Genomic DNA, 17,489 nt, shown 5'->3' on the forward strand with positions numbered 1-17,489 from the left:
CAATTACATGGGGCCTCCTCATGTCAAGGAAAAATTAAAAATTTATTTGCTAGTGAACTTCACTCCCTCATCTCAAAAACCCCTATAACTTCAACAATCCTCAACACTAACTCTACCACAACCACACCATTCCCTAAAAGCTTGTTTTTGCCTTCTTTTTCCTTAACATTGCTGACAAAAAACAACCACTACTACCTCTGTCTCTCCCCCACCTTTTTTTTCTTTGCACAATTTTGCACCCTTTTAGCTTCTATTCCCACTCACAATAATTCTTCTTCTCCATCTTCTTCTTCCACCCTTTATGCTTCTTCCTTACACTTATTTTTTTTCTTTAGATACAAAAGGTGTTTGTTCGGAATATTACACAAACACATGGAGGGTCAACAACCTGCTAAACGCAGACGCGTATACTCACTCGAACCCAACAAAGTGGAACAAGCAGCGTTTGCTAGAAGCTACATGAACTATTTGGTGCCGGCATTGATGAAGATCAAGGAAAGAATTACCTCTTCAGAGCACTGTGATGATATTCAGAATGTTGTCAAGTATGAAGTGGACATGGCAATGGTGCACTCGGCGCAGGGTTTTGCATGGAGCGATGCTCTAAGCGTGAAGCTTCAGAGAAATAATAGAGCCAATGCAGATAGTGACACAACCAGCAATGAAGAGGCTGGTGAAGCTTCATCAAGGGTTTGTGGCAAAAGTGGTGAAATGGTGCCATTGAACAACCATTTTCCTTCAAACCCTAGCTTGAAGCCTAGAAGAAGAAGAAGGGGTTTGAGAGAAGAAGAAGAAGATGAAGATGAGTTGAAGAGCCTTAGAATGTTGATACCTGGTGGAGAAGAGATGTGTAGTGAACAAATGGTGACAGAGCTTCAAAGCTATGTAAGCTGTTTGCAAATGCAGGTGAACATTCTTCAGTGCCTCGCAGAGACACATTGATTCATTCATATGTTTCTGCTTTTTTGCTTTTTTCATAAAGCCATTACCACTGTTATTATATGTCTCTGTGTTCCACATATAATATATATTCTCAATTACCAAATCAACTTCATCAATATTCTATCTTTTGCTAGCTATAATGTATTCTGAATATCGTGTTGTATATATAGATATATTTTTTCTTTTTTCAATCTGTCGAAGAGAACAAGTTAAAGAAAAGAAAAGGAATTAACAATGGTCTGGTATAATGTTTGTGAATGTCGTGTTTGATTAAGACGAGGTACAATGCGGTTTCGATTATTTCAATGTTTAGTTTATAATAATGAATACAATAGTATTTCAGAGGAATGAAAGTTTGACAGTTAAACTAACTTCTGGTGTTAGGTGAGTAAGTACTATTAGATATTCAAGTTACACACGCAGAATCATATGATATGATTAATCTTCTTTCTTTTTCTTTCTTTTTTTTCCTTTTTCGTTTTCCAACACCACCATTGTTGGCCTAATTTACGCGTTCTGGGACCACAAAACATGTGTTTCATTCATGCGTCATGAAGAGAGGAGTGAGATCTAAAAGTCGTTTGACTCAAGCTTAGTCACTAATGTTTCCAACTTCATGTTAGTCAAATTCAATATCTTCTGTCTTCACAAAGCAAGGAATCATTATTAATAATTAATGGATAACTTTTTTATTAAATTATGATAGTTAAGATGCATTGATATAACATTAAATCATGCACTTTATTATGAAATTCTAAGGAATGCATCTCAAATCTTTCCTTTTCTTTGCCGTAAGCAACTACCATTCTCTAATATATGTAATATAACTATTATATGTACCCATGGGACTTTTAAAAATTATAATATACTTATTATATTAATTTGAATTTCTAAAAATATATAATTGTTTTAAACAATATATTACGATTGAGTTTATCATAATAAAGACTTCAAATTAAATTTTAAATGAAATATCGATTAGACAATAAAAAAACATAGAGTAAATTTTCTAAGAATAAAAAGGTCAGACGATGTACAAAATGTTGAGCAAATTTGATAAAAATGCAAAAGTTAGATGATACACAAAAATGTGAAGAGTAGATCATATAAAACTTTAAATGATAAACCACAAGGAAACTCTTAAATAATAACTATTTTTAGTGATAAAAAATTGTTAATAACTATAGTGACCAATTTAGATATTAATTTAAAAAAAAATATTGGTTACTAAAATAGTCACTATTACAAATAAAAAAAAATTATAACTGATTACTAAATTGATCACTAATTAATTATAGACTAATTTTGAAACTAATTTTCTTTTGGTAGCCAAAACTTTGGTATCTAATCTTTAGTGGCCAATTTATAAACTAATTCTTTTGGTATCGAACCTTGGTAGCTAAATATTAGAAACCAATTATAATTTTTTTTATAATAGTGACTATTTTAGTAACCAATACATTTTTATTTTGTAAATTGGTATCTAAATTGGTTATTATAGTGACTAAACATTTATTTTCTCTATAATTGTTTACTCCCAATTTATTTTCTTTGTATTTTTATTTTATCTCAATTTACTCCCAATTTTTTTAAAAAAATTGAACAATTATTTATTAAATGTTTATTGGAATTGAAAAAAAATATTTTTATTAGAATTGAAATTTTTATTAAATATTTTTAACAAAATTAAGTTTATTCAAATTTATATTTCATTAAACTTTATTTAAAATTGTTTTCAAATTTCAAATTTATTTGTTTTAAATTGTTATAAAATTGTTTAAAATTATTTTAAAATTTTACATATGAATTTATGTAATTGTTATTTTTAAACCAACTCAAACATTTGTATAAAAATTATTATATTTTACACATTTTAAAAATATACAATTATTTAAACTATAAATTCAAATTAAACAACAATATTTAAAATATGATGTAATAAAATATCACTACAAATAAATTTCAATGTAAAATATAAATTTTAAAAGAGTTGAAAGGTTTGATAAATTTATTTTATTTTATGAAATGCAATTAATAAACAGATTTAACATATTTGTTAGTTGAAATTGATTTTGAATTTTTTTTTCTATTAGCATTACTTTCTAATAACACTTTTAAAACAATTTTAGATAAATTTCAATACAAAATATTAATTTAAGTACACTTAATCATGTTAAAAACATCAATTTTAACAAAAATATTTGTATACCATTTATATAAAAAATAAATTTGGTTTTATTTTGGAGAAGAACAAACTTATTCAAATTTTAAAGAAGTTAGAACTAATTTGAGACAAAAAAAAGTTACAGGACCAAATTGAGACTATGCAATGACATCTGGTATGACAGTATCGCCATGGTATGATGTCAATTTGAAATTAACAAATTTTTAATTTTTTTAAAATTAAAAAATATAAAAATCACGAAATAACATGTGACATCTAGTTACATCAAAATTTTCAAAATAATGACGAAATTAATACATATAAAAAAATAAATTAATATTTCCCAACCAAAATAAAAACCAAAGACAAAATTTAACCTAGATTTAAAGTTCTAACACTTTACACATACCAATAACTCCAACAAATACTCTAACAAGCAACTAGGATGGTGAATATAAAACCAAAACATGTCCTTTGCAGAACATTTATAAATAAATTTTACCACTCTATCATTGAGATCATAAAAGGTTATATAAAGTCCACAACGAGTACCTATAATTAAATGTGAAGTAACTCTTAGATACTCTAGTGAAATCAACACCTTGTATTAATTTTGCAAGATAAAATAATTAACTTAAAAATCATACCAACAATATTTGTAACTATAGTGAACATTATGTATAAAAAAAAAAGTAAATAAAAGAATGCAACCTGACAAAGCATAACTCCATTCTTTTTTCTAACTTTCTTTTACTTTTTTCTTCTTCTTTTTCTTTTCGGAAAAGTTTACTTGTTTCCTTACAAAACTATAACTAATCATCCCTACCTCTTTTGTATTTACTTTGACCTTTCAATTCATTGAGGATAAAAAAAATTAAGGGGAAGAATTTATAAAGGGAGAGAAGTATATTGCAAAAACAACATAACTAATGTTATTATCTGCCTAATAATTTTATATAAAGTTGAGGCCTAAAGTAATTTAAATATTATTTTTTTTCTTTTGTTTTTTTATATGTTTTTCAAGAATTTCATCTATGATAGATTTTACATTCTAAATTGAATAATATCTCAAAATGTACGATAAAATATAACGGTAATTTGTTAATTTGAAGAGTTTTTTTTTTTTTTTTTTAATTCAGCAAATCTTACAGATATGTCCCCTTAATTTTTTTATCTGTTTAAATTAATTTTAGTCTTCATATTTAACCGAACGATTTTAGTTTTTAAGTGTTACTGAATAATAAAAGTGGATCCCTACGTTAATTTCACATCGTAATTTAGTAGATTTTTTCAACATCAACCATCTCTTATAGGCTGATCTGATACTAAATTAAATGAAAATTATATTTATCTCCCGAAATATTATACTAAATCATTCCTTTACTTTTGAAATTATCTTTTCTATATTTTTAATAAAATGATATTCATTTTTCTTATTTTATTTAAAATTATCATATTTATTAAAATAAAATAAAATAAATTATAATATTGTTCAACTTGGAAAAGGTAAAAAGTCAGGGATCATATTCAACCTTAAAAGATATATTAATTAGAAGGCTTCGAGTTTGGACAATATTTATGTTCAACAAGAAAAAATAAGAAGAGTTTATAACACCTCAAAAATTTTATTCAGGAACAAAGCAACCTGGTGAACCTTAAATACACAATTTTATTCAAGATATTGAAAGTGAAAGTGGGGTATGGTAAGGGAAACACGTAAGGGAAGTTAAACCATCCATGCATGCACGTAAAAGAATCACTTATCTAAAAATCACATTTTCTAAATATTTAAAAGTAAAGTAGATGTGTTTATCATAATAAATGTTATAAATATATTTCTATTTATTTGATAGATAAAAATAATCATCCATAACGTGTTATTAAAATTGTAAATAATGAGATATCCTAATTCATTAATTATAGTTTTTTTTTTTATATTTACTATCAAGCATTCAAATCAAATTTAGTACTATTATCCAGACAACTTTTGTAGTCATTAAATATATGTTTTAAAAGGAATTACTTTTAACTTTAAAATATAACTAATTATTCTATAGAACAAGCTGGTCCAAGTCCATTTTGGTCACGGGCTAAATTGGTTGGGCCAAGAATGGTCTAATTCAGTTTAGGTTTTTCTTCGTGCACCCATCAAATTCCTTTCTGCACCCAATAAATTGGATTTTGCTTTCCGGAACATATTATACCAATTCCGGAAATATCTTTTCGGAAAACAGTCATCCCATCCCTATTCCAGATCAAAATTTCTGAAAGCCTGTGATGGGTGCAGGAAGAAATGAATGAGTATCAATACAATCCTAAATGAAGATATCCAACCCTTATAAGATTGTGTCATATTCGAATTACAAAAGTTGGAAATGAATGTGTGTAATACATGAAATGAAATCAAACCAATAAAATAGTCTTTGGAAACGAAAATGGAGAGGAAATTTTTTTCTGAAGCTCTATAGTAAAATATTCTGAAGAAAATGGAGGGAACCAACAACATTAAACCCTGTAAAACTAACTGACATTGATATTTTTTTCCAGACAAAAATTTACATGTTCTTTCTATGGATTGGTTCTACTTCATCTTGCAACACATAAATCAAAAATATACAAGAACTTGTATTGTATGTGAATGTGACATTAGTCTATTAGTTGCACAGCTGCAATAGAAGGTATCTTGTCTCTCAGCTTCTGTGTTAAGGCAACACGAACTGTGGAAACCCCAGCTGCAGGTCCACTTAGCCGAACTTTCACAACATAATCATTCATCTCAACAAGCTCTAATATTCCTCCCCCAGTGCCAACAAGGTATGGTCTAATTTCAGAAAGAACCTGAAAAAATTAACAACCTTAAAGACCAACAATCCAATACCTTAAGCAACAGCAAGTACTGACTAGTACTATGAATCCTACAACATGTCTGCATAACATAAAAGTTGTGGTTAAGTTGCATTAGATGAGATGAAAATTAGTGATTCAAGAGGCCGATGAAATTGTAGAAATGCATTAAATTATGCAGTGCAAGAAGTTTCCCATACTTTTTCTACATTTTCTTCTGTTAACTGGAGACCAGTTTCAGTGTCCATTATCTGTTCCACTTCCATGATTTCAGGTATCTTGTCTCTGAGGCGAGTTTCTATTCCCATTTTCAATGTCATGGTTGAGCTAGGACATGATCCACATGCCCCTTGTAGCTTGAGGACAACAACAAGACCATCTATCTCATGTAATGCCACATTCCCTCCATCAGCCATCAAGCCAGGCCTTACCTCATCCAAAACCTTCTCCACATTATCTTCTGTCAGTGGCAGTGCACAGATTGGGGAAACAACAAATCCTGCAACATAACAATGTGAGTGCCACAATCAACTATGATATCTATCTACTCACACACACCCTTTCAAACCTACTTTGCTGCACAATTGAAATTCATCATCAAATAGCATTACTCACACTGTCAAACCCCATTTCTTTTTTCTCATTAGGCAAATTTAATAATTCACAACACTAACCAACTTCAGACTTGTAACATTTGCAGGAAAACATTTATGATGTAAAATTCCAGTACTCATTTAGCATCATGGTAAAGTAACAATCAGTGTAATTATTCAATTTTCTAACAGATGAACATCTTGAGTAATGAATGCATTGGAGTAACCAGCACCTGCTTTGCTTAGTCGAGCACGATCCGAGATAACCCCAAAAAATTGCTTTATATTGATTTGATGACCCCTGATAAAAACAGTGTCTTTTGACGAAAATCCTCTGGTATTTGCCACTGGGTTCTAGAAAAACAAAAAATTGAATCACAGACCAACGAATTGAGACGTGCCCATTACCAAACTAAAGAATCCTGGTATAAAACAAAAAAAAAAATGGGAAATAACCGGAACTAATAGCAAAGTAGAAACGTACCTTAAGAGACAATAATCGGTGAGTTGGATAGAACATTGCAATTGTTCTTGTTGCATTGAGGCTTTGAGATATTGAAGTTGAAAGTGCACCACCCAACAACATCTGAGTGTGAGTGGATAACACAGAAAACTACCATAAGAATTTGAACATCTGAAACTGAAATTATTTTGGTTTATATAAAATGTTGTATCAATGTTCAGTTTTGATATCAGTAGCAGAGAAGGAGAAGCTGATAGCTCGCGTTTCTTGATTGGCTGACATTGATTCTTTGTGATGATAAAAGAAAATAATATAATAAAGTCTGTGGTCAGAACTGAACCATGCAAGCCAAATTCTGCACAATGTGGGAAGGACAAAACGGGAATTTCGAGATGTATGGAGCTGCAGAACAAAAATACGGAGGTGGAGGAAGTAACAGTCCACAAATCAAATTGCAGAGCCCAAGACTGCATATTTGGGATTGAATGAAGGTGACTGTTATTCTTGCCCTTTTTTTCACCCCTTTTATTAAATTATAAGGAATTATCATTTTGGATAAAATATTTTTTATGCTTTTAAAATGTGTAAATTATAATATAGGGAAGACATTTAATTCACTAAAGTAATTATTTTAATAGTTTGAATTTAATGTCCGAATATTAATAAGACATTTGTTTTTGTGTATGATCAGGTATGTGATAACAAATATTAACTCTAACTTTTCGTAATTTTTTTATTTTTTATTTATTTGTAAGTCTCTCTACAAATATTACTGGCTTATGTTATTGTTATCGATGTAAATATTACAATGAGCAATTAAGATTAACAACAAAATAACGAGTAAAATATAAAATAACTTATTTGACGAACTTTTAAATATATATTAAAATAAAAAAAAAATAAATGAACCTTGGGTTTGAAAAAAAAAAGAAAATTTATTACCAAACCCGTCTATTTTAAATTAATAATCGTTTTAAAGCAGCATTTTGGAAAATCTTACTTTAAACAATTAATTTATAGCTTTTTGGGTACTTTAGCTCTCTTTCACAAAGTTGTTTATGTTCTTTATTCACATAAATGTTCTGTAGGTATTTGATAGAAATATTTCGGGATGCTTTGACACATAAACCAAAATGAATATTATTGGTTAAATATTTCAATTAGAAAATTATGAATTTATCTTTTAACCTTTAATGTCAGATTGTTATATATAAACAATCTTCTAAAAGTGAAAAATATTATTTTAATATAAATTCCACAAATATAAATATTTTAACATTAAAAACAATTATTTATATAAGAAATCTCTCCGATCAAAAGAAAAAGTGGTATTTGTAAGATTTATATTACCGAGGATAAAACTTTGATTTAGAAGATGGTGGAAGAAAAATCCAAGATGAAGTAATTTAAGTCCAATCAGTACAACAAATCTATCTTTCTGGGCCAGGACAAGGAAACAAAGACCAAAACAGATCAATCGAAAGAAAATGTTAAAACGTACGAACAAGCTTTTCAGAAATGCACCAAACCCTAAACTTTACTTTTTCAACTACATTTCTTCCTCTTCAAACCATGTCATGTTTCTCCCTCCACTCACCTACCTCATTAGTTACAAAACTTTTTCTAAGAAGTAATCTATATTAAATTGTATGGTTAATCCTGATTCACACAATACAAGTACCACGAAATTGTACAAAAACAAAGAAACCTTAATCATGATATAGTTGATTTAGGTTGTATGTTAATTAAATGATCCGTTAAATTTTATTGGAAATTAGAGTACGAAATATTATCAAAAATTCAATTATAAATTTAAGACTCACATAGAGTAAAGATAAAAAAAATTAAGGGTTAAATATATTTTTGGTTCCTCAACTTTCATAAAAATTGGAATTAGTCCCTCCTCGAAATTTTAGTCCAATTTAGTCCCCAAACTTCAGAACTTCGTGAATTTAGTCCTTTCAAGCAAATTTTGTTAAGTTTATTTATAGTTTCAAACGCATCTCATGATAGCATTTGAAATGTTTACATTATTTGACACATTTTTTCTTCAATATTAGTTAAGAAACTATCATGAAACGCATTTGAAACGTCAAATAAACTTAACAAAATTTTGTTAAAAGGACTAAATCTACGCAATTTTGAAGTTGAGGGAATAAATTAGGTTAAAGTTTCAAAGAGAGACTAATTCCAATTTTTACTGAAAGTTGAGGGACAAAAACATATTTAACCCAAAAATTAATTAACATATAATAATAAAAATTAAAAAAACCTACTATTTCAAGATTTTGAGTCGAAAATTGTATCAATTTCTTATCTAGATTATGTTTTATAAATTCATTATTGTAAGTTTATATTTTATATATAAGAACAAAAACCAGTTGAAAGTGGTATCAATTTCTTATATGAGTTGAATTTATGTCTCATTACTATTATATGTTTAAGTAAATTATCTCTTGAAACATTCATCAAACCTTTGATATGTAATCAAATACTATTAATCTTTTTGTAAATTAAAAGGTATTGAACACATGGTTTAGAAACTTTTTTTTTTTGAATTGTTGAGAAAGATGAGGTTAAGAAAGAAGTGATGATGTGAGTGTGAATGAGGGAGGTAGGTTGTGGAGCACTGAATTAGCCACAAAGGTCATGTCAAGTTAGCCACTAAACACACAAACACAACACACTCTTGCTTTGGTATTGTCACTAAGGTTGGCCACAAGAAGAAGAAGAAGAAGAAAGAAGAAAAAAGAAGAAAAAGAAAATGAAGTGAGTGAGATGCAATGCAAGAAAATGTATGAAGCACAATCTAAGTCATGGAACAAGACTTGTAACTCATGAATATCTATCTCCTTTTGACCAAGAAAAAAAGTAACCCTATCCTATCCGACCAAAAGAGATGTTCCCCCCACCCCTCCTTTTCATCTTCATTTTCCAAATCAATAATGCAACTTATTATTTTTTTTTATAACCTAATCTCATTTTACTCTTTCATATATATGCTATGCTGCAATGTGGAATCAAAACCAAAGGTGTGATTAGACACCAATATGGACATTTTTTTTTCCTTTTAATTTTTTGTCTTTCTCCTCTTCAAAATTTCATGTATGTGGCATGACCTACCTCTTTTCAGTTATGGCTGCATATAATATATGTAGTTCTATTAAATCTTTTTTATGTCAACAAAGAGCAACATAATTGAATTTGTCCCAAAACCACTCAATTGAGAAAGCAGTTATAGGGGTCAAAACAAAAATAAATTTTGCTTGTATAATATAATATGGATATAACATAAATATAGATATTTATAAATAAATTATGTATAAATAATATTATACAAAAAGGGTTATTTTATTAATAAAAATTTCAAAAGGGTATATAGTGTTTTGAAGAAAAATAAAGTTTTCGTGAAAAGTTGTTAGCACTATATTTGTTGGTCTTTTTTTGTCAATTGTACGGAAATTTCTAAATAATACACAGAAATTGAAAAATGTTTTATTAATATTATAATTGCACTGTAATATAGAAAAGGAGTTTCATTCATTTAAGAAATTTTTTATTAGTTTAAACTTAATGTCGGAAAGTTATTGTAAAATTCTTTCTATTATTGTGACCAAATATATGGTTACAAGTGAACTAATGACCTGGTTTTTTTTTTTTTTTCATAAAAGCCTTTATTCTTTCCAGTTTTGAAAGTCTCTTCATAAAAACTATGGACTATAAGTATTAAAGATAATAGTTAAGATTAACAAAAAAGCAATCTTAAAAGACTTCACAAACAAACAAGGCCAATTATATATATATGACCAACTTTTCATACTTTTTTTTTTTTTTCAATTTGGAGACATATATAGAAAGATTTTTATTAATCTTGATTTTAACAAATAAATCTTGGGTTTGAAAAAAGAAAACTTTTTTTTATCAAACCCTTTTCATGTTAAATTAATATATCAAAGGAAAAAAAAAGTGTTAATCTTTACTTACATTTACATCAAGAAAAAGCATCCTTAATCTTAATAAACATTCCTTGCCCCTCTAAACTCAATGGATCTATTCACCAAACACATGGACAGATTGTTCGAAAAAATTTAATTTTCTGATATCTTAAAAATAAACAGATTCCTTAAGAACAAAAGAACAATGCAATCAAAGTTTCAGATTCTTGTCTGTTGTTCCCTTCTTTCTAAATCACAATACAACCCTTACTCAATGCTTCCTCCATGTGGTGGTAACACAACACCAACTTTATTGTGGATCTTTGCAACTCCAATAACATAATTACTCTTAAAAAATAGTAATAAAATTTCACCCCCAAATAAAAAGAACACCAAACACGACAATAAATAAATAAATAAATAAATAAAATTATCTTAAGGTTTGGTATGCCCTAAGGGTATGCAATGCATGGAATTTTGTAGTAGAATCTAATTCAAATGATGAAAGAGAAAAGCAATAATTTGAATGAAAAAGAAAAAAGAAAAAAAGGTGAGAGGCAGTCTGTGAAAGAAAAGAGTGTCCTTGTATTGTAACGAATAGAAGCACTTTGTTGTTGATTTGATATTTTATGACAGAATGAGGAATGAGAAGGAAAGATATTGTAGATAAATAGAATAATGTTGTGAACAATAATTGAGGATTAGGGTTTATAGAAGATTAAGGAAGTGTGAATGCAAGGAGTGGAAGATATTATTATAAATGAAGAGAGGGTATTGGATCCAGAGAAGATAAGCCTTCATCCCAAAATGGAGAGATTCCTTTTGTCCTTTAAATATCAATTTTTATGTTCTTATTTTAATCTTTCTTGGTGGGGAACTCCTAACCAGAATCTGATGCATTGAATGTGGAGGCTGAATTGGATCCAAACTTTTCTTCTTTTTTTTCAGAATAATTAATCATCATGCTAATTATATTTTTACTTCATCAACCAACCTCTGTGATGATTCCTTTCCCTATATTTTTTTTATTTATTTATTTCTTATAAACACATTCTATAAAATAATTTATTTATAGGCGTGGCTTGTGTCACACCAGAATTAGATTACCTCAAAGAAAACATAAACAACTTTGCTTTTCTGTCATGGAGATTTTAGACACCACAAAATCAATAGTGTTTTGACTTTCCCATTACAAATTTTAGATCATTTTCAACTTCAGAACCCCATTTTAGACACATATATAGATTCGGATTCAGAAATTTTTTTTGTCAAAAAAGTCACGTAATTTTTTCTTAATTTTCCAAAAATAAATATATAAAAAAACCCAGTTAAAATTTAGTAAAATCACATGTTTTCTTTTTATTAAAAAGTTCACCTTTTTATATTTTAATAGTACTAACGAATTTAGAAAAATCTTCTGGTTTTTCATCAAACACATGAAAAAACTATAGTTTAGCTTTTCTGTAGCACAACTAAACTGTGATTTGTGGAAGGTGATACTAATTCCAAAGATGGTAACACTGGGTTTAATTTAATTTAATTTAATGTATGCTTTTGGTTGAAATATATACAGGTTGGCCTATATTAAAATAATGTTTTATATGATATAAATATAATAAAGGTATGATGGTCATGGGATCCCTTTTATCTGAAGTAATGTATATGCTCTCATTGGGCATTGTGATCAATCAAAAGAAAAAAAAAAAAAAGGTGACTTTAACTTAGCATGCTTAAGCAAAAAGCTCAATCCTGAGTCAATTGCTTCTTTAATCAACCAAACCAGAAGCCTATTAGTGAAGCCACATGAAGAAAAAAAAAAGAAAGAAAAAAAAAATCTTAACTAATCAACACCAACTGATCCCAAAACATGTCAAATCAGAAAGTGAACATTAGATCTTCTGCACTCTGGTTGGAACTTAGACAGAACATGATAAGAGGAGTACTATGAACATTTTACAAGGTTGGGTGAGTGACAATTGTCACCCCCACAATGTGTTTCGACCCCACACATTTTTCTGGTCACACCTTATCAACAAGGCATCCATGTGAGAGTGAGTGACCCTTGTATTATTTATATATATTATTACACAACAAAGTGGCACACAATTGTTGAAATTTTGTGAACAACTAATTTGAAGGGACCAATCATGTATAAAGTTAATATTTTTATACAGTGGGGGGCCACAGGGTTGTAAAAAAATCTGCTACGTTTTTTTAGATCCAATTGAAGATTTTTGTTATTAGATTGTGTGGGTGTTTTGATTGGTTAAATTAAGGAGGTTTGTTTCCTCAACTACATTCTATAATTGAGGTAGGGGTGGGGCACATTGACAAGAACATTCTAAATACCAAATTGGTTCATAATTAAGTAGTTTTTTTTTTTCTTTCTCGGAAACTGCCAAAACCTGAAGCAATTGTGAATGGTGAAGTAACCCAGATGGTAGCAAGTAAAGAGGGAAAGAGAAGGTTTATGTGAGTAGTCATTATGCACTTATTTGGATTTCTATAGTGCTCAAAGAATCTATTTTTGTTTCGGTGGGGATGATCTCATCATGTTATCGATGACCAAGAAAATATTATAAACAATATGAGTGCTACCTTTATATTTATAGTAACTTGTTTGGATAAAACTTTTTTATAAAAAAATAAAATGAAACTAAATGTTGAAATTCTTACGTCGACTACAAATAAAGTCAATTCATAATATAAAAATAGATACAATTTTTACCTTACAAATCGGTTATACGGGATTGAGTTAAAGGCTTAAAGTCCACTTCTAATACTAAATTTGTTTGTGAATTAAAATTTTAGTTCATAATGCAGAAACTTTATTCTTTATATACTTTTTAAAAATTTTATTTTTAATTTGTGTATTAGCTATAATCTTAAGTTATATATAAAAAAAGTTCTTTTTCCTTTCTAGAAATGTTTACAAAAAAAATTGTTTAAAATTATTTTTAATATATTGTTTTTAGTTTGTAAATAATTTAATTTTTCTTGTTAGCTCCCGGTGGTTCTTATAGTTTAAAATATTTTTTGTATGTTAATATATTTTATTTTTGTAATCAAGTATAATTGGTAGTTATTGTCTACATTTAATTTCTTAATTTAAAAAATTAAAAATTTCTTTTTCTTTTGTTTATAATTGAGTTAGTATTGTTTTAGTGACAATTTTGTTTCCGTTTGTAAGTTTTGTGCTATAAACAAGATTTTATAAAAATATTTATTTTATATGATTTTAAGTAAGTTCCGTTGAGAAAAAAAAAAATTGGAACTTCAACATACAATACCCACCCATCAAACAAGCATCTTTAGTCCTTTTTGTGAGGTCAAACACCCAACATAGTTTATATTTTGAACAATGTTTATTTTTCTTACAAACTGATTGATAAAATGTCTCTTTAGATTCGATTCTGTTTTACATTGTTTTAGATGATGAATTTAAAATGAATTATCATTCATTTTTTTTAAGATTATAATTTTATATTTTATTTTAAACATTAATATTATGAAGCAGCTTATTAGACAGTTCTCATCAAGGAATGGTATAAAATGATAACTAAGTAACTTTAATGTTACTTAGTTATTTACCTATTGAGGTATATATTTAGATGTTAGATTACACTTAAGACTTTTATTTAGAATTTTGGATGTTAACTATTTAATTGTGTTAAAAATTATAGTACAATTTAGAGTAACCATATAACTCAAGATACAATACAACGTTCATAGTGCAAATTAAAAAAATTCATCACATGAACTTACTTCTAATGATACTGTTTTATAACTTACATATAGATTTGTACATAAAGCATAAATACATTATGTTATTTATGATTATCTATAGTTCAAGACATCATATAGAAATTTATTTCAATTCATTGATTAAAAATGTGCGTTTGGTTTCGCGTCACATTGATGAAGAATTGATTTTTCAACACAGAATGGTTATATGTTTGATTTCAAAATCAATTTAGAAGTAAAAAATTCATGTTCAAAGATAAACAAGTAATATTAACTTCTTTATTGATGAAATAGATTCAGTTCAAATCAATTTTTCAACGCATGACCAAATTGCGATGAAGAGATTAACGTGTTTAATGAGTTTTTTAGCGAACATTTTATATACACTTGATGTTATTTTATATTCATAATGATTTTTTCAAATGTAAGAACTTGACTAGTTACATCATGATTAGTCAAAGAACATTGTCTATATGAAAAAAAAATGATATAAACACTTGAAATATTCAATACATCCAACAAGTGATATAGAAGTTTATCTCAATTATTTGATTGAAAATTTAAAATTAAGATTGTTGTTCAATGAAGAAATTAATGCGTATGTTGTGTTTTCTAACAATTCTTTTTATATGCACGTCATGTTATTTTATATTCATTAGTATATGAAAAAAAAAGTGATATAAGTAAGTGCTTGAATGATAGAAGAAAACATGTGATATAAATACTTAAAACATAAAAGAAGAAAGACATGTATGATTGAAGTTAAAATTTAAGAAAATAATTAATTATATTAATATTATTTTTAGAAAATATAATTCATCATACTAGTTAATAATGATAATCATCTTTAAATTAACTATGTATATAATTATTGTTAGAATTATAATAAATATTATAATCATTGTGATTATTAATTAACACTTTCATCATAAACTATATCTTTTCATTCACTCTTTATCCATTACCATTTTTTACTATTATTGTCACTGACTCCTCATTTTCTTAAAACAATGTTTTACCACAATAATTACTTATTATTAATAGTAGTAGTATCACTATCAATACTATTACTATCATTTTTGGGTGTCAAAAAAATTTGTATTCGTGAGTATTTAAGGATAAAATCCGCAATGGATAGAAAATGAATATTATAAATGAATACCTATAGGTAACGAGTTTTAAAAAAATCTTCATTTTTTTTTTGTAAATTATCATTGAACACTATTTAAATAGACTATTTGCACTTTGTTTAAAATTTATGAATAATATGCATTGTATTTTTATTTAAATTTATGATTAAAATATGTTGTTAAATATTAAATTTTTCTTTCTGAGAATATATATATATATATATATATATATATATATATATATATATATATATATATATATATATATATATATATATATATATATATTGTTGGTTCTCAAGTGGGTATTCACCAAAGTCCCACATCGAGTAATATGAAGAAGAGAGCAGCAGAAAAATACTATAAAAGTAAAGAGTTGGTTTTAGAGTTGTTACCACAACTCAATAGGTCTCTTGGGTGTATGAGGGACTTGGGTAGTTGTGTGTCATTAGAAGGTTTGTAGTTTTTGCCAGAAAAATTGCACTATGAAGGGTTTGCAATTTTGGTCCACAAAAAATTGCACTTTGAGTGATAATGTTTTTGTTGAGTGTTTGTGGATGTTGGCCTTGAGGTGCCGAACCACGTTAATTTTCTGTGTGTTTTTATTTATATTTTTCTGCTCTTATTTGTGGGTGTGCTTCCGCTTGAAGAGATTATTATTTTTAGTGCGTGATTTCCCAACAGTGGTAGTGGAGTTCATGTGTTGTGAGATGCTCCCAGATCTACGAAGGAGGTTGCAAATGGTGCTCATGTGGCCTAATGAGTGATGTACCATGGAGATCTGATATGTGTGAGTCATGGTTTGCGACATGTGCATGGAGAAAGTGCTCTACGGTTTACAAATCTGTGTTGTTGTGTCCAGTAGACTGCGATGTTTGATAATGTTGGATCTGCATGGTGAGTGTGGAGCTCGAAATGTCCAATGGTGGTGTTTTGCATGACTCACGCGATGCTTCGTCAACAATGTTGCGTCGTTGTGTTGTGGCCGTGTCGTGGCTTGACCAAGGTGGCGTTATGATGGATTCCCTTTGAGTATCAGTGAATTGTTAGTGACAATGATGTAAAAGTTGCCGACAACGAGTCTGATGTGCAAAGCGGTGAGGGCCGTTGATGGGAAAGATTGTCATCATCAGTGAGTCTGTGCATAGCACCAGTGACAAGAGTGGTTCAAGCATATCTGTTGGATCACTAGTGGCAAGAGTGGTTCAAGCATATATGTTGGTGGTGTGTCAAATGTTTGTTTCATAGCAGTGAGACTTTTGGTGAAGGGAGGATATGTTGGTTCTCAAGTGGGTATTCACCAAAGTCCCACATCGAGTAATATGAAGAAGAGAGCAGCAGAAAAATACTATAAAAGTAAAGAGTTGGTTTTAGAGTTGTTACCACAACTCAATAGGTCTCTTGGGTGTATGAGGGACTTGGGTAGTTGTGTGTCATTAGAAGGTTTGCAGTTTTTGCCAGAAAAATTGCACTATGAAGGGTTTGCAATTTTGGTCCACAAAAAATTGCACTTTGAGTGATAATGTTTTTGTTGAGTGTTTGTGGATGTTGGCCTTGAGGTGCTGAACCACGTTAATTTTCTGTGTGTTTTTATTTATATTTTTCTGCTCTTATTTGTGGGTGTGCTTCCGCTTGAAGAGATTATTATTTTTAGTGCGTGATTTCCCAATATAT

The 17,489-nt window shown here is 28.5% G+C and overlaps 2 protein-coding genes across 3 annotated transcripts; one reads left to right on the forward strand and one right to left on the reverse strand.

Moving 5' to 3' along the window:
- On the forward strand, positions 1-1,133 carry LOC114162966 (transcription factor bHLH146-like). The gene has a single exon (XM_028046987.2). The coding sequence runs from the start codon at positions 373-375 to the stop codon at positions 940-942; it is 570 nt and encodes a 189-aa protein (XP_027902788.1). The 5' UTR covers positions 1-372; the 3' UTR covers positions 943-1,133.
- Positions 1,134-5,611: 4,478 nt separating this feature from the next.
- Positions 5,612-7,292, reverse strand: NFU3 (NFU domain protein 3). Of its 2 annotated transcripts, none has more exons than XM_028046656.1 (4): positions 7,028-7,292; positions 6,777-6,897; positions 6,151-6,449; positions 5,612-5,944 (listed from the first exon to the last, which is right to left on the reverse strand). In XM_028046656.1, exons 1-4 carry the CDS (start codon positions 7,127-7,129, stop codon positions 5,753-5,755), a joined length of 714 nt encoding a protein of 237 aa, XP_027902457.1. In that variant the 5' UTR covers positions 7,130-7,292; the 3' UTR covers positions 5,612-5,752. The 2 variants fall into 2 exon arrangements, with proteins under 2 accessions (XP_027902457.1, XP_085522474.1); XM_085666348.1 differs by having other exon boundaries at positions 5,806-6,032.
- Between the last annotated feature and the right edge of the window lie 10,197 nt (positions 7,293-17,489).

The sequence above is a fragment of the Vigna unguiculata genome, chromosome 9 (assembly GCF_037176805.1).
Source record: "Vigna unguiculata cultivar grain cowpea cultivar isolate G323 ecotype 2 chromosome 9, ASM3717680v1, whole genome shotgun sequence".
NCBI lineage: Eukaryota > Viridiplantae > Streptophyta > Magnoliopsida > Fabales > Fabaceae > Vigna > Vigna unguiculata.